This window comes from Podarcis melisellensis, assembly GCF_964234715.1.
Source record: "Podarcis melisellensis genome assembly, chromosome: 2".
NCBI classification, from domain to species: Eukaryota; Metazoa; Chordata; class Lepidosauria; order Squamata; family Lacertidae; genus Podarcis; species Podarcis melisellensis.
In genome coordinates this window covers 78,630,975-78,652,855 of record NC_138529.1, presented here as the reverse complement: position 1 = coordinate 78,652,855, position 21,881 = coordinate 78,630,975, and the positions used below count along the sequence as shown (strand labels likewise).

Below are 21,881 nucleotides of genomic sequence, written 5' to 3'. Positions count from 1 at the left end.
GAACATATTATAGAGATTAGAGGGCTCAGTATTTTGTATTTGGACACATAATTTGAATTGGATGGTCCTCAGCTCTGCAGAACTTTGTGGTCTTGTAAAAACAATATATAGCCAGCTTAGTTTTGCCTTTTTTAATATTTATTATTCATTGATTAATCAGATGAATATAGTTTTGAAGCACAATTAAAACAGGCACGAACATATTTTTTAAAATGTGCTTTTTAAAATTCACCTTCAGATTTACGCAGGTCCAAATAAAAACTGCATAGCATTTGTTTGGATAGCATCAAATTTCTGTAGGTTTTGAGCTGCCCAGTTATTTCTTCTTTTCACACCTGAACTGCTGACTTTCTGTCTGTTCCTTCTTGCATAATGGTTACTTTTTTGTTGTTTAAAAATGCAGAAGATTTTCCATCAGACTTTTTTCTTCCCCCCCTTTTTAGTCTTGCCTAACTCTGTATGTCTTGTATCATTTTACCTTGTAGGGTCCACCCTGAAACGACTATGTCTAGGCAAAGATCACAGTAGTAGTAACTATCCCTCTCTCTTTTGTTTTTTGGGTTTTTGTTATTTCTTTCTGAGCATGAGCTGCTTTATTTAAATGTAATCTAGTCGTTTATTTAAACAACAGGCATTGCATTCATGATCGTATTAAGTTAGGCTGCATCTGAATTAAGTGCAGGTATCCTTTTGGTAGCTTTGCATGTTGGTGATGCTTTGGGATGCCTGCATGTTGCAAGATTATCTTAATCTCAGTATGTACATGTGTGTATATGAGACAAAGCTGGGTAGTGTGCTCATCTAATATGTCAATTAACACTGCGTCTTTACAATGCTGTTTTGCTGCTGGTTGGCTAATGCAACCTAACACTTCCTCACACCTATTGAGATGCTTGAAGTACTGAATAGTTGCTGAGATTCAATCATTGAAAAAAGAACTTACTTTTTCATGGGTTCGTTTTTTCAAAAGAACCTAAGAATTCACAAAAGTTTGGAGCACAATTATTTTTAAAGGAAGGTGCGAGTGTTCATTCGAACAAATCACTAATAGATATACCTATAGCACACATCACAGTCTCCATGGCAGCAGAAATAAGATTATAGCACATTGGCTCATCATAAATAATGTCATTTCAATACAGCTTTGAACTTTTTTGCTTCAAATTGGTATTTTTAGGAATTAGAATTCAAATATTTTTCAAAAAATTAAACAAGCATTAATTTTAGATTCACCTACCAAACAATATTAGAGACTGTTTCACTTTATGTTAGGTATTGGTTTTATCATCTTGCTGTGAATAGATTAGTTCAACATTAGGTATCCGAGTTTCACGATGTAAGTGAGATAATTGTTTCCACAGCCAAGCTACATTACATTACTATATATTGGGTATATGTAGACACCATGTTTCTAATCCTCCAAATCATGATTTGATGAATCAGTAACATGACATCTGACTGTTACTATGTGTAATTTATTGCCACTGCTGGTGCCTATAGGTATATCACATTTATCTTTAAAAGTTTGTCATGTAAAATATTTAAACTGCTTTGTAAACTTGGAAAGAGAAATGGAAAGAGAAACATGGGAGTTTTGTGGAAGCAAGAAGGTTTGGATGGCAGCAGATATACTTTTTCCTTGAGTCATTTAGGGTTTCTTCAGAATCAGAATTATGTACATGAAGGATGGGATTTCACCAGCCTAGACTGGAAATAAAGAAAACTTGAATCCTTCTTATCAGCTTTTTTAGGAGGGTAATTGGGGTCCTGGATAGGAAATCTGTAAATCCCAAACCAATCATGGTGTTGCTTATTAAAGTGGAGCCAATTATGATTGTGCAGAGCATGAGTAATATATCCCTGATATCTGTGTCATCATTAGGTTATCCATATTTCCTTTTCTATTCTTCTCCCCTCTGTCAATTCCAGTGGATTTGCATAAAGACATAATCACCAATATTTAAAAATTTTTGGATGAAAAATTTGTTTACAGTGCCATTTTGAAAGCTGCACCTAACTGGTGAAATGCATATCATTTCTTAAACCATTTTTGAAGCAAAAAAAGTTCTTCAGGAGAAGCAGCTGGGTGAAAACCAGATAGTTGTGTGGTTGTAGAAATGTTGTGCGATGATGTAAACAAAAGCAAAAGTGGGAAGTGGTACGGCTTTGTTGATGCGTGCAGCTGATTCTTATCTTTCTGTGGCATCTTAGGATCCTCGACAAACAGCCTTGTAGCATATCCAGACCCTCTACCACAAACAACGCTGCAAGTACAAGTCCAAGCCAACAACAGCAACAACAAGAAAGGAACTTTCACAGATGATCTCCACAAACTGGTGGATCAATGGACAAGCAAAACCGTGGGAGCTGTGCAGGCGAAACCATCCTTAAATCAACTTAAGCAGAACCAAAAGCGGCAAGACATGGAGCCAAAGGCTAACCCCATGCAGACACAGAATGAGACGTGTGGAGTAAGTGGCGCTCCTTGAAGAGCGTTACCTTTTACTTTGTGTCTGAAAGAGATTGCAGAGCTGGTGTTTGGAGGACATAAGCTTAAGGAGCATATTCCATATAAATATCCATTTCACTTCATTAACTTTTAAAAATAGCTTAAGAATTTTTATCTACTTGGACTTCATCTTGACACTGTTTGGTTCAGTATATAACTTTTTACAAATGGAGAATTGTGACAAAATGAAGAATACGAATGGAGAATAGTTGATACACAGCAATACATTTACTGGTAATCAAATGTTGCTTTGTCTTAAAACAAATTTAAACAATGGTTGCTGAAGTTTTTTTTTTATTTAATTCCTTTTCCAACTGTGTCATTAATCTTCCAGTTGTTGGTTTGCCGGAATAGCTTGCTGGTAGCAGTTTGTAGGCTGTTCTTCTGCAAGAGACTGTGCTAGTACTTTTGCCTTTTAAGGGGGAGCACGGCAACTGGTACTGCGGTCTTATGGAGGTCTTTTCAGAAGTTAAGTCCCATTGAGAGCAGTCTCACGGCAAAATCCTAGGCATGTCTGCTCAGACATGAAACCCGTTGAGTTCAATGGGACTTACTCCCAAGTAATTGGGTATAGGATTGCAGCTTTAGTGTTCTTTTTTACATTTCATTGAGAATACTTCGTAGAACCCTAATTTAATGATGTGAATGTGGTTTAAAGTGAAAGATGGACACACTGTCATCTCCTCACCATGCCACTTTCATCACTGCCACCCATTCCAATGCTACAACTGATTATTCCCAACCACCACATGTTTCTAACTGCATGTTGTTGTTGTTAAAAAGGCTAGTACTAAATCATAACACCAATGCTCCACACCCCTATAGTGTACACACACAGATACTGCAATCAAGGAATGTCCCCATTCCCTTTTTTTAGGTAAATTTGGTGAATCCACTCTATTTGAAGAGACTGGGGAAAGCCCTCTTCACAGACATCTCTCTCTCTCTCTCTCTCTCTCTCTGTGTGTGTGTGTGACTGTTTATGCACACTTCAAGTCCCAAATAACACATTGGAACTGCTGAACTAGAGCACATATCATTAGAGGAGATGAATGCAGACCAGGAACTTAATATGCTGTGTGTTGAATCCAGTTTGCCCTTCTGTTTGTGAAAGGGTTTTTGATCAAGCAGATGCTTCCACTGATAGAAGAGAAAGGGAGATTATTTTTTGCAAATACATTTCTCCCCTCGGTGGCTCCCTGCACCCACCAAAAATTATTCCAGAGGGTTGCAGGGACTGACAGAATGACATGGAAGATACCAGGGGGCTACAGACTGGGAAAGGAGGGGTGAAACAGAGAATGAATCAATGAAAGGAGTTCTTCTATTCACAAAGGAATACAACCCTTATCGGACAGAGGCAGTATCTGGCAAATGCAATTTACAAAACTGCAGGTGGCATGCTTAGGTTACATACATTTCTTGGCCTTCCCTGACAAATCGCTGCTGTTTAGAGCTGGAAATCTGTAACCATAAAACATAGTGATGGGAAATACAAATACATACCTAAATCTAGCAGATGGAAATCAAAGAACTTGTGTGTGTGTGTGTGTGTGTGTCAGTGTCAGATTTATGCCAGAGTCAAAACTCAGAAGCCTGGCTCACACATCATGTTCCCAGAGAGGAGGCCACAGCCGATTTTCTCCTCCCTGATCCCTTTTGCTGCTACACTAAGCTGAGCCAAGTTCAGCTTAGCATGTCATACGGGCCAAGGCACCAGGTGAAGCTGTACAAGCAGATGGTTGGTGGAACCCTTAGAGCAGATTTGGGGTTGAAGGATTGCCGGTGGCACACAGGAAAATGAGAGGGAGGGGAAGTTTTGCTGCGCAAACAGTTGTTGTTCTGTGCACCCAACGGGTTAAGTGGATACAGCACCTAGCATTTTCAGAAAGAGAATTTGAACATGAATTTGGTTTTGAATGACATGCGAAGCCAAGCTTTGACTTCAAGCAGTGCAGCACAGCAGCAGGAGCAAAGCAGCTGTGAGCTACTCTGTGGTAAGACAGTGCAGGGTTTGGCTTAGCATGATATGTGAACCCGGCCAGAAAGGTAACACGAGAAAACCAAGAAGCGAGAAGGGAATGAGTAAGAGGAAGAGCTATGTGCTCTTATCAGTTATTCAATATTGATGGAAAATACCATCTTTTTAAAAAACAACAACATCATTAATGTTTGAGCTGGCTTTCTCTAATAGAGTTTTTTTTTTTAATTAAATGCTTCATTTTAGCGGTAGCAGTTTTCCTATGAAAATGACACTTTAAATTTGTTTTAAAAATTAACAGGTCATATTGTTAAGGGAGAATAGCAAAAATAAAGGAACTTGCTATAAGGAGGCTGTCTTAGCAAGGTGGAAAGTTCTCACAATCTCAGGTCTTGTTTCTTAAGAGGGCTTTTGGCCTTGTTAGCTGCAAATGGTTACAAGCTGTGATGTCTGTCTACAAGAACACGCTTCCTATATACCTTCGGTAACGGAGATCCATTTGATTGCATGTCGGCACTCACTGAAATGTTTTCTCAAACACTTGCACAGCTTCCATTACTTGAGGAAATAGCATGTGATGTAATTATACTTGTGTTGCAGCACTAGAGCACCAAGACATGCTACAGGGTTAATCAAGGCAAGAAGCACGATGGAAATATAAAGCGGTCTTGAAGCAGTGAAGCCTCCTTGCCCAGCAACCTCTATATATTTTTCTCTCTCTCCCCTTTCCAGTGATACAAATAAATGCAGGAAGTAGGCTTGCACTTCCCTAATTGTCTGTCCAGTTGGGAACAGCAGTTGCAGTGGAGCAAACATACCAGGTTTGCTCAGCTGCCGCAGTCAGGGCTTTGATAAAGCTGGTGCTAAGCTTCTGCAAATAATGTGTTCATACTTTTGTATCTAGTCCTAAGAGAAGAAAAGGGCTGAGGAGCACTGCATTGGAAGAAGAATACGTAACTTCTTCTGCCATATTTTGTACATTCTTACTATATACATTCGTACGTGATGGTTTTATGGGCAAGTCTCTACAGATAATGAGAGTTGCATGCATACTGTTTAAGTACAGATTTCCTATTTGTCCCTCTCTTTGCCCTGCTATACAGAGTACTCACCCTGTGATATTTTTTATTCAACCAGTGGTACTGTTTCTTTTCAGCACCATTCTTTCTCTAAGACAAATCTTTGTATATTTTTTTGGGGGGGTGAATGGTGGTTCTTCTTGGATCAGTTGCATAAAAGCTTATAAGAATTTGCTTGTCCTGTTTTATTTGCTTATCAAAAGCACAATAGACAGTGCAACCCACATCTCTACTTTTTCTTTCTTGGATAAAAAGGAACTCACTTCTCTTTACTTCTGTTGCAGTAAGAACTCCTACAATAAAGTACATCAAATAAATTTGGCAATGAAGTACGAATGGCCAGCACAGATTTGTTCATTTGTTTTCAAAGCCACTGATAGGCAAGGGTGGCCATGCTAGCTGTTAGTTTTTTTTAAACATCATGAAATGTGCATGGAATATAATTTTCAAACAGTAAGGGACATAAGTAGTATGTATTGGTGGCAGCCCATCATATACGAGCTTTTCATTAATGCTACTGTAACCCATGTTCAACAACTTCAGTGGTTGCGAGAGCTACGGGCTAAAAATAGCATCTTGAGCTGTACTGCATATAGAATTCCTTGAACTGGAAGAAATTATCTTAACAGGAGGTTGTACAAAACAATATGTGTTTTCTTTTGCGTGATAATAAATGTGTCAGACCAGGACTCCAAAGGGATGAAGATGGGGTAGGGGAGAGAGCTGTGAGACGGGAAGAAAATGCTGAAGGAACCTTAAGAGTGCAGTTCGTGTTTCAGTGGCTGGTAGGTGATATGTTAAACAAACTGGAAACAGCAGAATTTTACATCTGTTTGAGCTTGATGCTAGCTGGCAAGGAAGCAAGAATTCTTGTGTGGGTGAAGAATGGAGAATTAAAAATATGAGGGGGTAAAGTCTTCGGTGTTTCGTATCTATTGCATTGCCTTGGATAAGTTTGAGTAGCATTTGCAATTCACCATTATCTTCCCTAATATAGGAAAGAGAATATAGCAGCCTGTCAAAAATACTAGAAGGAATCCAGATAAAGAGGTCGTGTAGAGCGGCTGAGGATTAGTTCTGTTAAAACAAGGCTTGATCCCTGTTCACATATCACAACTGGTGGTCCCTGGTGTGGCTGTACATCTTCATTTGTAACAAAAGACACATCCAGTCAATTCTATAGGGCACATGAGTATTGTAGACAGAAGTGTGCATGCAGGTACACATCTAAATCCACATTACAAACATGCTATGAAGTTGCCTTAGTGGTAGAGTCCTGATTGAAATGGAGAAAAACTGGGAATTCAAGCTAAAAGGAATGGTTAGCATAGGCAGAGTTTTCTTGCTGGATTTGGACAATGGTAATTTAATCTAAGGCGATACTGGACATAATCCACTGGAAGATCAGTGCGCTTATGCTCCACTGATTTCAACAAGATTTGAGCAGACATGCAGCACAATTCCAGAAGTAAGTCGCTGTGATTTTAATGGAAATTTACAAGTGAGCGTTCATAGGATTGCAGCCTTGACTTATACAGAACTCTACTAACTTGTAAGAAGGGGAAAGTGGTTTTTGAAAGAAACATGAAGAAAGAAAAGATGAATGTTCAAACAAGGAAAGACTTGAGTGTGATTCATATTAGCATTAAAAAAAAATATGGAGACCTTAATAGGGAGAAACAATTTTCTTATTCTCTCTGGAAAGCAAAATCATGGCTGTGGTTGCCATGGAGTATGTATGACAAAGGCCCAAAATGAACTTACACGCTGTTTCAATATGAGAATATGGCAAGATGTTGATAGAAAGCTAAAATGTTCAATTACAAGCATCATTTTCCTTTGGGAATTTTGGAGCTTATTAAAAGAAATTAAAAGAGCTCAAATAAAATGCATACCTTTAATTACAAAAGGCAGGGAGGGGAAGCACAAAAGAGGGTCAACATTATTGGATATTGGAGGGGAAGCGAATGAAGAAAGCAAAACAGTAAAACTGACAAAGCAAATGTAAAACTGAAATTTGAAGAGCAAATTGTTAGAAATTCTAACAACTAACACTAAAAATCCCATTCAGCCTAGGGACCAATTAGCACATCACATTAGTCACATGTTTTGTCATTTGTGTGCAAGATTTTTCATTCAATAGCCAGCCTGGTGGACTCGATCAAGATTGTGAGCTGGCCTTGCAGGTTAGGAGTACTTTAACCCTTTCTCCCTTGCTGTGCCTTGACCTGTTTCAGGCCACCCGCCACAACTGTTGTTTGTTTTGAGGGGAGAAAGCGGTCACAATATTAAAAAGCTCTCACAGTGCTGAAAGAGTTACTATCTAAACAGAAAGGTGTTGATTATTGTAACTGCCAGATTAATATATGCCAAATATCAGAAGAATCCACAAATGCCCAAACGGTATGCGAAACTATGGGGGTATGGCTCTCTTATATAAATTAGCATGGATGCTCTGGGTTCAATTTGGGAGCATATAATGAAAATCGGTTTGAAAAGGCTTTGCATTATATGGTAGTAAAATAGTTTCCACTGCTTCTATTGGTGAGGGAGCTGTGTGTATATGTGCCGGGAGGATTGAAGTGCATACTGGGCTGGCTATTTGCAAATAAAATATCAATGCAAAAGGCAAACATGCAACCAACGTAATGTGTAGTTTGGCTCATCCAAAGATCTCTAAAAGGATGTCTTCAAGCTGGTTGACTGAACAGCAAAGTGACAGATGAGCAAAACGTATTGAGAATCCTAAATAAGCTGTATCCACCCAGGGACTGGCCTTAGCAGAAAGCTCATGAGTATACACAGTGCCATTTGGATTTTCTGGCATTCAAAAAAGTTGAAGGTCTGAGCACATTATTGTTGTTTATAAAACTGCCAGTAAGTTTCCCATCCAAATGCAGCAAGCCTTTATGGAAACATAGTGATAAAGATGAGCAGTAGCTAAGCAGCTAGCAAGTGCCAGCCCCAGCTTCCCTTTCGTATTCCTAGCTGGCTTTCCTCCATCTTTCTAATTTTGCCTTTCCTCCTGTTAGGTACCCTGCCTCTTCTTCCTTGTCCCATCCTCTCACTTCCTTGTCTTTTTCTGCTGCATCACCTGCTCCCCTTTAGTCAAGCCTCAGGCTTCTGCTGTCTTCCTCTTTCCTCTTTTTTTAGGCCCTCAAACAAGGCTTTGCCTCAGACCACCTAACTAGGCCAATACATTCCCCACATATTAGACTATAACTCTCTCTCTCTCTCTCTCTCTCTATATATATATATATATATAGTTGTTCAGGAATGCATGTGGACTTCCATTATAAGGTAGCCTGTAAGTAGTACAAATAAATGAATGAAGGTTTGTGGTAGGTGGTTATAAAAAAATCACCCCACTAGGAATCAATCAATTTAAAAGTTGCACAACTGTAAATATTTTTACATACAAATTAGTAATTTATTTGAAATTAGTTTTCAAATACAGTGGTACCTCAGGTTACATATGCTCCAGGTTACATACGCTTCAGATTACAGACTCCGCTAACCCAGAAATAGTGCTTCAGGTTAAGAACTTTGCTTCAGGATGAGAACAGAAATCATGTTCCGGCGGCGCAGCAGCAGCAGGAGGCCCCATTAGCTAAAGTGGTGCTTCAGGTTAAGAACAGTTTTAGGTTAAGAACAGACCTCTGGCCCGAATTAAGTACGTAACCCAAGGTACCACTGTATAGGTATGCATTTAGGTTGTATTTAGGACTCAGGGCCAGCAGACTATCTGGAAACCTCTAGGATAGATAGGATAGGATAGGCAATTTCGACATACGATGGAAGCTGGAGCTATTAGGAGAGAAAAAGCACAATATTATTTCCTTCTCAGTAGTATTTAATTAGTCTTCCAGCCTTCAAGACAATGAGCTGATATTAGCCACTGTAGGGCATGAAAGCTAGAACTGTACTTCAAAAATGCCTAAATAGGGAAGTTTGAACCAAATTCATCCTGCAAAACAATGTTATCTAACCACAGATGGCCTGAGTAAAGTAAAAAATAGTACCTGATTTTTTTCTTTTTCTTTTTTAAGGTTCTATGATAGAGTGCTCCCTTTCATGGCACATACCTCTTGTACTTTGTAATACTCCTGCCAATTGCTGCTAAGAGAAGCTATCAACATTCTGCAAATCTGTTGCCCACGTACAACTGCTCATTCCATGAAGAACTAATTCTTGGCTAAATGGGCTACCGGTGAATAGAGTCTCTTAAGATTGTTAGGAAAGCCTCTCATCTCCCTTGTATCATTTAAAGGAAACAAATATTTTGAAGTTGTCATTCTTGGAGCCAAAATGGGTAGCTGACATGCAATCCTACACATTTCTAAGAAGTTAGTCCCACTGAGTTCAATGGAGCTTAGTTTTGGGTAAGGAGTAGGAACCCTGTTTAGTAGATATGCCTAGGATGGTACTATTGTCTTTTTCAGTCTAGATATTGCAAGCAAAACTCCCTCAAAATGCTTTCTCCCTATTAACAAGTTTTCACTTCAGTTCATGCACATTTTCTGCCTTAAAAATTCTCACACCATCTCCTGGGTATAATTACCAATTTGACCCTGATATTATAGACAAAGGGATTGCCTGAAAGAACCATCATTCAGGAGTAGGTGCTGACTTAATGAAATCACTGCCAGAAGTTGTAAATTATATGTGAAATTAAAACCTGCTAACCAAATCCATGGGGGAACCAGACAGATCTCTTGTACAATAATTGCTTTTGTGGCATTTGGACTATATTTAAGCTCATAATTCTCAGGAAGTCAGCTGTTCTCAGTGTTTAGAAAAGAAAGCCCTTTCTTTCATCCAGTTCTGCATTGTCTAGATATTTTCAGAGCTGTGGAGCTGAGCTATATAGTCCCAAGAGCTCTGTGTGTGTGTTCAAAGAATTCTCTGGAGAGCCAGTGAAAAGATGTTATGGGGTGGCTGAAAGCAGGGAAGGGAGCTAACTAGTACATATATTTTTTCTACCTACACATGAATATATTGTGGACAACAGTTTTGGGTGGGTTTTTTCAGATTTGGCTATATGCAGCTTACAGCCAATACAGCGACACTGTTCTCCAGATTGTGCTGAAAGGAGATAGGTGTGGGACTTTGGTGGGTGGGTTGTTATTGTTTTAAGGAAAGCAATGATTGATTATCAGCTCTTATACACTGACGGAGAAATAATGCAGGTATTTTGCAGGCCGCCACATTGCCTAAATTTCATGTGGAATGTAGACAGTTCAGAGGATTCCCCCTGAGGTCATTATGTCTATGAAAACCTAATGGGTGTGTGTGTATTAAAGCAACTGGCTGAGTTTCTGTGTTTATTACCCCATTCACAATCTACAATCTCCTCCACTGGAGGGCACAGAACCAGGACGTCCCCTCAGAACAGAGTAGCCGAATGTGATGCAACTGTTGAGTTTGAAATGATAAACTGCCATAAAGCGATGATGTCTCACTGCTCAGCTAGGAAGGTACAAGCGTAATAGCTGTTGCTTTTTATGTTTGTTTTTGTAGGTTAATTCAGTCAGAACAGGAGTGGGGGAAAAGACAATTGTTCCAGTCTCTTGCCCAGTGCCAGCTGCATTAACTCCTGGAGTTTCACCATCCCTGCCAGTGCCTATGCCAGGTACTACCCTTTCTGGCACAGTAAAACCTTATGTGATGCCTCTTTGTCAATATGGAGGAGTTTTTCCTACATCCGTTTTTGGAGTGCAGTGGTTGGGCCCAGCCACACAGCCTGGGATTGTAGGAGGCCAGAGCATTGCGCCATTCCCACCTCTGGGCAAAAACGGCTTGCAGCTGTTTCCAGTGCCGCTGCAGCAACCTGTGGTCAGCCCGCCAGGCTCTAACATGAGAATAACCTAGCTTGGCCGCCTTTCGATAGCTGACGGTGCTTTCCCACATCGCCAGGGCGGCGCGTTTGAGCCTATGCACGGGGTGTGTTGACCGGCCGGCATTCGGTTCAGGCCTGCTAGCGTGCACACCATCCATACACTGAATCAAGCAATCACTGTGAAATGTTTTCACACCGATTCGTTTGTGGTTATGGCAATATTTGCTTCTCCTTCCTTGCCGAAGATCACTTTATTTTGTGCTCTGGTGTTTGAAACCGCAAACTTCAGCATTAATGTACTTGAATTGATGGTTAAGACAACTGTATTAATCCTGCAGGAGTATTAGTGCCTTGAATTCAAGCTTTTCAGTTCTCGCTGGAAAGATGTAAATAATAAGAATAATTGAAAAGTGTGTTTTATTTACAATCTGCTTGTGTGAGGTTAATTTTTTTTTATTTGCAAAAATATATATAAATATAAATATATTGGAAAAAATGTTGAAGGTTTACATTTGAAACTCTTGCCCAGTTTTGTTCCATTTTTCTCCTGTAAATGCTTTTATTTAAACTGGTGGTTAAAGGGTGAGTTTAAAAAAGAAAAAGGGTGGCTCAAATGTTTACAGAGTGAGTTACTGATGGAAGACTTTTCATTTTAATGAAGAGTAATAACATGAGTAGCTTTCTTTTGCAATAGGAGCATTTACAAGAGCGTGAACTTAAGTTGTATATATGTGTGCAGGTAATAGCTTTGGGCAGTGCAATTCACTTTGTTATGCAATCTTTCTGGAAAAGCTGTTGCAAGTGAAAACTTCTGTTTTAATATGAAATAGCAAATTTGGTAAGCAGTTTAAGATGCTTTTCTCTCCCTCCCCCTTTTCTCTCCTTCCTTCCCTCCCTCTCTTTCTCATTTAGCCGCAAAAGCAAAAAACAAAAAATATTCTGAACAAATTATGTAATTTAAATTCAATCCATGCATGATTCATTTGTGAAATAAACTAATCAAAATATTGGTTATAGGAGAGCCCATCCCAAAGTTACTATTTAAAAAAAATATGTAAGTACAGAACTTTACTTGCATGCCATTGCCTTTATTCCAACAGCAGTCGTAGTTCAGAACCATATTTGAAGTGCTTACAGTATTTTCACTGAAGTGGAATTAAATGTGAAGCTTTCTTTATTATTATCCACCCTACTTATTTAGTAGTGTTGGTGTTTGACCACATTTGAATTTATTTTGTCATTTTTCACTCCGTTTGCACTGTAGATAGAATGGGCACCTCTTTCTTTTTTTGACTTGTGCTTTCTTTCATTGGGTTTACTTAACTGTACATAGACTTTGCACCTTCACCTCTCAGTACAAAGGCACAAGGTAACTACTAAGATTGATTTGAGGATTGGTAAATCTCTATTTACTTGAAATTATAAAAAAACAACCTAGGACAAGCATAATGGCACACATTTTAAAATAAAAAGCATTGCAACAGAAAGGTTGAAGGCACACTGCACTCACATTCTCTCTTTATGGCAATGACATTTTTGAACTACCTGCTGAAGAGTCGGAGCTGTTTTGCGCTGCCGATCTGTGAATTGTATAGTTCTATTGTACTTTGAGCATTAAGAACTGTCTGAAACATTTTGTTGGTTCCATTTAGTTTATATTATTCCATCAATTCGGTTAGAATTGAATTTTGTAGAACATGGTGCAGAGTCATCTGCCTGGGCAAAATACATGCTGTAGTAAGAGATTTCTGCTCTCTGTAACATGTATATTTCATTTGTTTGAGACTTTATTTTAGATTCATGTCTGTATGCTTTATGAGCAAAATATGGAAAATCTTGTTCTCACTATTCCTACCCCCTTGGCTTGCACTGAAACCTTCGGTTTGTTGGTATTGCCTGTTGTATAGCTGTGCCCCTTGTAAGCTGACAAGTCAGTGGCACTAACTCCTCACTCCCAAGAGATTGTATATATTCAAGAGAAGACAAAATAAAACATTTTTGTGCTTGAAAAATTTGTGGAAAACCCAGTGTGTTGCTAAAATTCTAAAAATATCACAAGATAGCACCGCTCTTTAATTCCATTCCCTGCAGCTTCAGACACTGACTTAAGGAATCATCTGTGACCAGATATCCTTAACTGGGAGGACTAAAAATACTTCTCTGTGTCCCCTTGCTGTCTCCACCAAGTCCAATGAGTAAATCCTTCAATGGGTGCCCTTGGCAGATCTCATGTTTTTTGCCACATTGTCCTCAATGAATTGGACTTTTTTGTTGTTATATTTAGTCGAAAAATTTAGTGCACCATTCTGTTGGTCCATTTCACACCCATGAATCTTATGGTAAAGGATGGGGAGGAAATCTAAATAAATAAACAGCGATCGGCTTGCTTGATAATTCTTGGTACAGAACTTTGAGTATATGCTATTGTATATGTTTGGGGTGTAAAAAACTGTCAACTTGGGAAAGGAATGGTTAAACGGTAACAGTGGTGGCAAGATTCATGACACAAAAATTCCAACACAATAAAAGTATATTGGACTGGAGAAATCACTGTAGGTTCAGACACTGACTACAATTCAGCATCTTATCTAAATTTCTCGGTAGTGTTGCTTCTTGTATCTATTTAATAGCAAGGGAGCAGCCTTGACTGGGCTCATGATCACTGAGTAAAATAGACTCAGTTACTATGAATGAGGATGCCATTCATGCTCAAAGTCCTAATCCTGCCTTCTGCAGCTGGTACTTTTGAGCCCAGTGAATCTTGCTTGATGTTAAGAAATTGAGCTCATTCTCATTTAAAGTGAGAAGGGCTTCTGCCCATATTAATGTAACCTGAATCCTGTTACATTTTGCTGATGGGAGAGGTGGCTTACGGGATGTGTAGTTCTGTATAGCCTGAACCACCAGAGATCTGGAAGACAGCCCTTGAATTGTATCTTACAATTCTAAATGTATTTGCTTCCCCAGGCCACAATTTCTTTTTCTTTTTTAAAAGTATGTTATGATTTGCCCTTTCATGTAGATGGATGAATGAATATGGCATGGAGCTCAGCAAGAGATCATGGACAGGGTATATGGGCCATAGCATTCTTCTACAGTACATTTCAGTTGTGTACTTAAGTAAAAATCAAGAGTTTGAATTCAATCCTAAAGGGAGTCAGTAGAAGTGCATTGATGTGTTCCAAGCAAAAGAACCTGTGTCTGAACACTCATAAATGATAGCTTCAGATAGCATATATTAGTAATTCCAGTCTTGAACTGATGGTGGTAATGAACTTCATGTCTGAATCTAATATAAGGGATCGCTGCTTTATTACTTGAAGAAGATCACTACAGCCCTGACACAGTTCCAGAGCATCAGTGATGAATGTGCCCTTCCAGAGCAGAAGATTTGTCAGCTATTACTTCTTTAGTTTTTTGCCTCATGCTGAATTCTACTGCAATCAAGTTACTGGTATCCATTCTCCCTCCATCACCAAATACCAAATAAGCAGTCAGTTGGACAGATTAGGCCCTGCAGCCAGCATAATATTTCATTCTCATCTTTCTCATGATGTTGTCCCACTGCCTCTATGCAAATTGAAATGGAGAAGTAACTGGCTGGGATCTCATGGGGAATGCTCTGGGGAGATTTCAAGAAGTTGCTTTCAGAAATGTTGTTGCACTGAACCAAAACATCAAAAGATGCTGCTACCAGTGCTTGTCTCAAAAACAATGGCAACAGAAGGTACAAAAAATCTGTAATGGGTCATATGATAATGATGATGATGATGATGATAATAATAATAATAATAATGGTATCAATCTATTAGTTAACAATGGTAGATCCAAGTGGCAAGCAAGAGTGCAGAACTGTAGGTCCAGGAAAAGCTAGACTGGCAGAGGTATTCAAAAAAATCCCTACCCTACACAAAACATAACCAGCCATATCTAGAGGAAGCTGAAAAGTAACAAGTTCCTCTGTCCACAGGTGATGAGGGCCATCTTCAACAGCCTTTTGGGTAAAGGGTGATGAAGATGGGAATGGAAGGATATCTGCCCTGTATGTGTTTTGTTGATGGTGTTTTAGCTTCAGGGCCTAAAAGATTACCAATTTCAGTCCATCCAGTTTCATGTTCTAAAAATGGTGCTGAGTACTGTATGTATATTTTGCCAACCAAATGATTACAAGTGATAGGTTCATGGAGGCCCAATAGTCTTAAGTTAGTCCAAAAACAGTTCACAAGAATTTGGGTAACTGTGCTGTTAGATCACACCAGCAGAATAAGCAGATCCAAATTATGTCTTTCTTATTTATGAGACAAATATAAATATATAGCATCTTATCAGCTATCCAGCTTACAGTTCTTCTCAAGGAATCATCAGGAATAAGGTCTTTAATGGCAAAAACTAATAGATAAAGGAATGCTTTCCATTAGGTAAACTTGAGTCACTTGTGACTCAAGATACAACACAGTGTGAAAGTTTTGTGACACATCTCAGTTTAGCTACTGGATGCAGCTGGTATTTTGTTCCTGGATCGTTAGAAATCATGACGTTGCAGAAGAACTGACTGTATAGAAAGAGCACAGGCTTCTTGGTGCAGCACTAGATTGTGAAATTTGAAATGGCCACTATTAAATCCTACTTTCAAAACAAACCTGGAACAGTAACACTTGAGCATTCAGGTTTCTACTGAAAGTACACAAATGTCACAGCACATTTCGTGGACCTTTTAAAATGTGGCTGCATATAGGGAAAGTCATACATTATGCTGAGGCCACTTGAATACTAAGGATTTGCAGGATATGAACCATGCATGTGTTTATAAGAAAACAGGAAGAGCCTTACTGGATGAGTCCAAATGTTCATCTAGTTTAACATCTTATTTCCAGTGACAACGCCAGAAAGTTCACAAGCAGGGAATGAAGACAACAGTGTTTCCAGTTATGTTTTCAGCATCTGGTATTCAGAGGCGTTCTATTCAACCCTCATTTATTTAATTTATTTTAAGTACCTATTGCCTGCTCTTCATCTTGTAGTGACAACAATGGAAGCACCGGGTCTCTCTCTCTCTCTCTCTCTCTCTCTCTCTCTCTCTCTCTCTCTCTCTCTCTCTCTCTCTCTCCTGTGTTTGTGGGTGCAGAGGTGCAAGCTTTTGAATTATATGCAATAAAGTTAGCATTGCTGCATAGAATTTAGCAATTTGCCCCCTGCTATTACACCAGCCTGATGGATACAAAAATGACATGGTGGAAATGCTGAACTTGAATATGGTAAACACATGAGCTGATGGCTGGAAAATTCATAACGTATTGGCTTAGAATGCACAACTAAACAAAGAAAAATTTTGATTTCTTGGAACATTTTGTGCCACTACATTTGTCATTGCATCAATTAGGGGTAAAAAAGAAATGTCTTCAGAAGAAAAGGTGTGATTCTGTCAATTATGAAAATTACCTACATGACACAAAAATACTTTGGAAATTTTAACTGGCCTGTATGCCATGTGTTGACTACGCCAAAAAAATGTGATGTTTTTAAATGTTGCTTTTTAAAAATGCTGGGCATGTTCATTTTTTAACTTACAACTATTTGTTATATCTGTACTGCAAGTAACTAGGCAGGGGTATTTTCTGTCCTGCATGTGCCTAGAATGTCTTAACAATGCTCCACTTTATAGTTAAGAGAGAAATAATAATGTTTCCAAGTAGAATTGAAGGTGTGGGAAACTGGGAAAGTAAAAGGGACTTGAATATTAGCTGTTAATGTCTGAATAGGGAACCTTGTATCATCCTCTCTCTTCACCGGATGAGATGTGTGAGCTATACCTGTAGCTGGTGACAATCCATCTCACAACAGGGAACAGGTGTGAGTGTTGCCTATGAATGTTATGTAAGAAAGAGGAGATTGGCTAGAATTCAGAAGAGTTTATGGTGAGGCTTGCTGCTTGAAAAGCCATGTAATACTCAGCACCATCTAGAGATGTTGAGAAAGCAGGTTTGAGGACTGGAGTGGTCAGTTTAGAAGGCTGCAACCCAGTGCATGTGCACCAGGGCTTGGTGATATCTGGTTTTCAACAATGCAAAATATCACCAGGTAAACATTGTGATATACTGATCATGATGTCAGAACTATGTAGAGGCGAACAGTAGGGCTGGGTGATATATGGGTTTCAACTTCATGATATATCACCAGCTAAACATCGCAGCAAGGGATGCGGGTGGCGCTGTGGGTTAAACCACAGAGCCTAGGACTTGCTGATCAGAAGGTCAGCAGTTTGAATCCCCGCGACGGGGTGAGCTCCCTTTGCTCGGTCCCTGCTCCTGCCAACCTAGCAGTTCGAAAGCACATTTACCTTACCGGCGGGAAGGTAAATGGCGTTTCCGTGCGCTGCTCTGGTTCGTCAGAAGCGGCTTAGTCTTGCTGGCCACATGACCTGGAAGCTGTACGCCGGCTCCCTCGGCCAATAAAGTGAGATGAGCGCTGCAACCCCAAAGTTGGCCACAACTGGACCTAATAGTCAGGGGTCCCTTTACCTTTAAACATCGCAGTACACTGATATATCACAATGTCTGAAATAAGGATGGAGCTATGTAGAGTCATTGGCTGGCTTCATGGTTTTTCCCACATTGTGATTTTTGCATAGCATACACATCATGATTCATGATATATTGCCAGGTCAAAAACCATGAAACTGATATGAACTTCAAACTGGTTTTGGATGACATATTGTTATATTGCTCAGCCCTACAGTGCTATTCTACTTGTGGCAGCCCTTTTGTATGGGTGGTTGCCAGTTTGTTTTTCCCACCCCCAAGATGAACATTTGCCATGATCACAAGAAAGAATGCAGTTGTCACAAACGTCATGCTTAGGAGCACCAGTCACATTTTAGGAAACATGATGGTCATGTAAGTACATGACACCAATAGTTTCAGTTCCCCTTTGGAAGATAAGCCTTGAAATTCCTCCAGTGTAGAAGGCAATTCCCTGTCTGCTAAAATACATAGTGACTAGTGTGTACATGCCTGCCAGTTTGATTATAGAAAATGCATGCTTCAACAATGTAAACTGAGAAAATGTATTTCTCTTTGCTTTAGATAACTAACAGTGCAATCCAACAAACATCAGTTGCAGTGCAGTCCACAGGACTTCCCAATTAAGTGTGCATACCATTGCACCCTAATAATTTCTAATCTGTGCCTGTAACTTATTCAAGCATGATCTGACAGTGGGAAACTGTGTAGTTTTCTTATGTACTAATCCATGCTTTGACTGGGACTGCATGATGTCAGTCGATTTTGACAACAGCAATTAATGTCCAATGGGCTCTGGGCCCTATATTCCCTGCTGTGTTCAGTCATGAGAAAGGTTAGTTGATACAATCGCACGAAAAATTTTTAGATCGCCTAAATTATTATTCATGTTGATTAAACATCATGCTTGGGCCTTCACACATTGGGTGTTTCCAGACAATATTGTTAGTTTACACACACACACACACACACACACACACACACAGGACAATCAATTTGCAATTGTTACTCCTTTTGGAGTGTTGGAGATATTGCATTTCTCCAACACTCCAAAATGCAGTATTTCTTTACTGGGAAGATGTAATTTCCACATCTCCACCTCTCAACAGAAAAGCCATTGCTACTGTGAGTGGCTGGGTGAAGAGTTACAGGATTGTCCTGAGACAACATTTGTCTCAAGGCACATACCCTCTCTTCCTATGCCGACACTTTGTGATTGTGGTTATTTCTGTTACCTGTATTTCTAGGCTACTGTATTGTATGTTTGAAGTGGGTTACAATTAAAAAAACACACCCCACAATATACACAGTGATATAGCAAAATAATCAAATAATAAGAAGCTAAACAAACAGAAACAGGATTTAAGATATCCTATTAGTCTCATTATTGTATTTAAAGTTGTTTGGAGGCTGAGCAGCAGCTGAGTGTGTTTGTCAAGCTCACATATGACTACCTCAAACAGGAGCCCTAGGTACCTCTGCTATGTCTTCTCCTCCGACACACAAACACACTTAAATAAGAATATAATATTGTGTTACTGGTATTGGGCTGGGGTAAATTCAAGTATAGCGCTAAGGATATTCCTTATCTTATAGAAAGGCAGGCATGGAAGGTGCAACAGCCCTTCAAATTTGTTGTACAATAACCCCCATCATCCCTGACCATTGACTATACTGACTGGGGTGCAGATGGGAGCTGGAATCCAGCAGCATATGAAGGAGAAGAGTTCCCCATCTCCACCACCACCTATTAAAAATGGCTTTCCTGATCCTTGATTTCTTAATTATTTCCTTGTACAACGGGGCCAATGAAATGAGATCCTTCCCACCCCCAATCTCACCATTTGTGTTGGTGGTCTTGCTTAACACTTCCCATAAAAGGATGAGCTTTGTCCAGGGAGGAACTGGCCTGGTCGAAACATCAGCACTGCTAAGCCCATTGCTTCTATGTGCCTTATTAAGGAAGATGGAGCTATTCGGACATTGTGGTGCTTCTTAAGAATTCTATGGCTTTTTATGTAGGATTTTCTGGCCCATGGAGCAGCTCGTGCATGGCTTCTCTTTATTTTATTGTTTTCATTTTTAAAAATAATAATCTGTTTTTCTCTTTGTACATTGCGTCATATACATTAATTGTGGCTGCTTTCCGTCTTTTTCATCTATCCATCTTTTGGGTTCCATATGGATAGAAAATGCAGCTCAGATTGTATAATGACTGTTGTGCCCAAACTGAATGGTTTGGCAAGGGTTCCTCTGTTTTGTTGGATTAGATGAAAAATAAAATTAAAGGTAAACCATTGAGCTTTAAGCATGGCACTAGTGTCTGCGATTGTCATGAGTTTGGCTTGCTGTTTCTGTAAGGCACCTGAAATATCCGTAGTGCATATAATATAATATGATGTTTAATGTGTTTGGGCCTCTAATTCTAATCATACATGATTTTGATATTTTTATTTTTATTTTAGATTCTGAGGAAGAGGACATCCACAAGTGACGCGTGTCCAAGCTTGGATATAGGGTCAACATCAAGATCTTACTTCAACTAAGGAAGGGGAAGAAAAGCTGGGAATTGATGTCACATGTGAGAAACTCTGTACTATTCTTATCCATTAAATTCAATTTTGTAACTTCTTTCTAAACCTTTTTTTATTTATAGTTGGAAATTCAAACATTATGCAAAAATAAATAAACTATAATTATTTTGAGGAAAAGGCTTGATCCATTTTTGAGTGGGAAATTATTATTTTTTTCTTATGGTATAAGATTTAATTCATATGAAAACCCATGCAATTATTTTATTTTGCCAAATCAGCCACATTCAAATTCTACTTTAGCTGACAAACTCTCTTGTTCCTTTTAGGATACAAATGATACTCCACTTGGGTGGTATTCAACAAAATTTCACTCAAAAGTAGACCCACTGAAATTAATGAAAATGACTAAGAGAGCTCCATTGATTACAATGGGTCTATTCTGAGTAAACTGAGTTGCATACCATTCCTTGATCCAAATGTCACATTTGGTTAAAATATATTTAAAAGTCAGGTTCATATAGCCATTTTGAGATTGTGGTGATGTGGCAAAGATGCCAAAATTCTGTGTTGTGGTGGGCCGTCTATTTAAACAAGAAAAACAGTAAATAAGGATATAAACTGAAGAAGATTATATTTGCATATGTTGATGTGGTCATGCCTAATCTTCATGCTGTGAAATTACCTCTCAGCAAGTGAACTAGTGCTGACAGTTACATGAATGATGCAGCAACGGGAATTATTCTTCAAAACTGCCTCTGGCTAAAATGGAGGTCTAAATGAGTGCCTGAATATTTAGGGAAGGGTCCTTTTGGACACTAAGCTCACACCTGCATCTGGCAGGCTAGATCAAAAAGTGGGCAACCATCCACAGACCGCATTTGGGTTGTGGGTGGAACTTTCCATCTGTCAATCAGAGTTATGCTTTTAGGGCATCTGTTGTAGAGTGGCACAACTGGTGCAGCTGCAGGGGTCGCCGTGCTGCAAGGGATACCACAAAAATGTTGTAGAATGGAGCACAGGAGGCAAGGGACGCATGAATTTTTAGCCAAAGCAAATTGCTCCAAATCACCCCAAATTGAATCGAGCTCACTAGCAATTCAGTGTGATCTGGAAATTTTAAAAAACTGCAAAAATTGAAACATTTGAAGAAAATGCCAAGGTGATGAGAGGGAAGAGGTAAAGCTCTTTTTTTGAGTGACAGGTCTAGGTTCTAAGCTAAGAGAAGGATTTTACCTGAGATTCCTCGGCTCTGTAGTCAAGATACTGTAGGGGTGGGATGTTGCAGTATATATCACCTTGTTCTTGCTCTTTGCTAGTTCTAGTGTTTGGAAAATGCTGGATATTTATATTCTTCTACCTCCACCGCATGCCCACAGACCTCCTTCTATCAAATCAGCTTTGCACTTTGTTTCTGTGATTTG

The 21,881-nt window shown here is 39.3% G+C and overlaps 1 protein-coding gene and 1 long non-coding RNA gene across 2 annotated transcripts in view; one reads left to right on the top strand and one right to left on the bottom strand.

The window, feature by feature from the left end:
- WNK2 (WNK lysine deficient protein kinase 2) overlaps window positions 1–20,637 on the top strand; it is a 108,848-nt gene extending 88,211 nt beyond the window's left edge. The window contains exons 28-31 of the mRNA XM_081898370.1: window positions 486–530; window positions 2,212–2,471; window positions 11,090–15,135; window positions 20,392–20,637. Of these exons, the coding sequence (XP_081754496.1) occupies window positions 486–530; window positions 2,212–2,471; window positions 11,090–11,440 (656 nt within the window). The 3' untranslated portion in view covers window positions 11,441–15,135; window positions 20,392–20,637. The remainder of the gene's footprint in view (window positions 1–485; window positions 531–2,211; window positions 2,472–11,089; window positions 15,136–20,391) is intronic.
- Window positions 4,662–11,082, bottom strand: LOC309362663. The gene is made up of 2 exons (XR_014165059.1): window positions 5,229–11,082; window positions 4,662–5,191 (listed from the first exon to the last, which is right to left on the bottom strand). It is a non-coding gene; the product is annotated as an uncharacterized lncRNA (long non-coding RNA).
- Window positions 20,638–21,881: the final 1,244 nt, after the last annotated feature.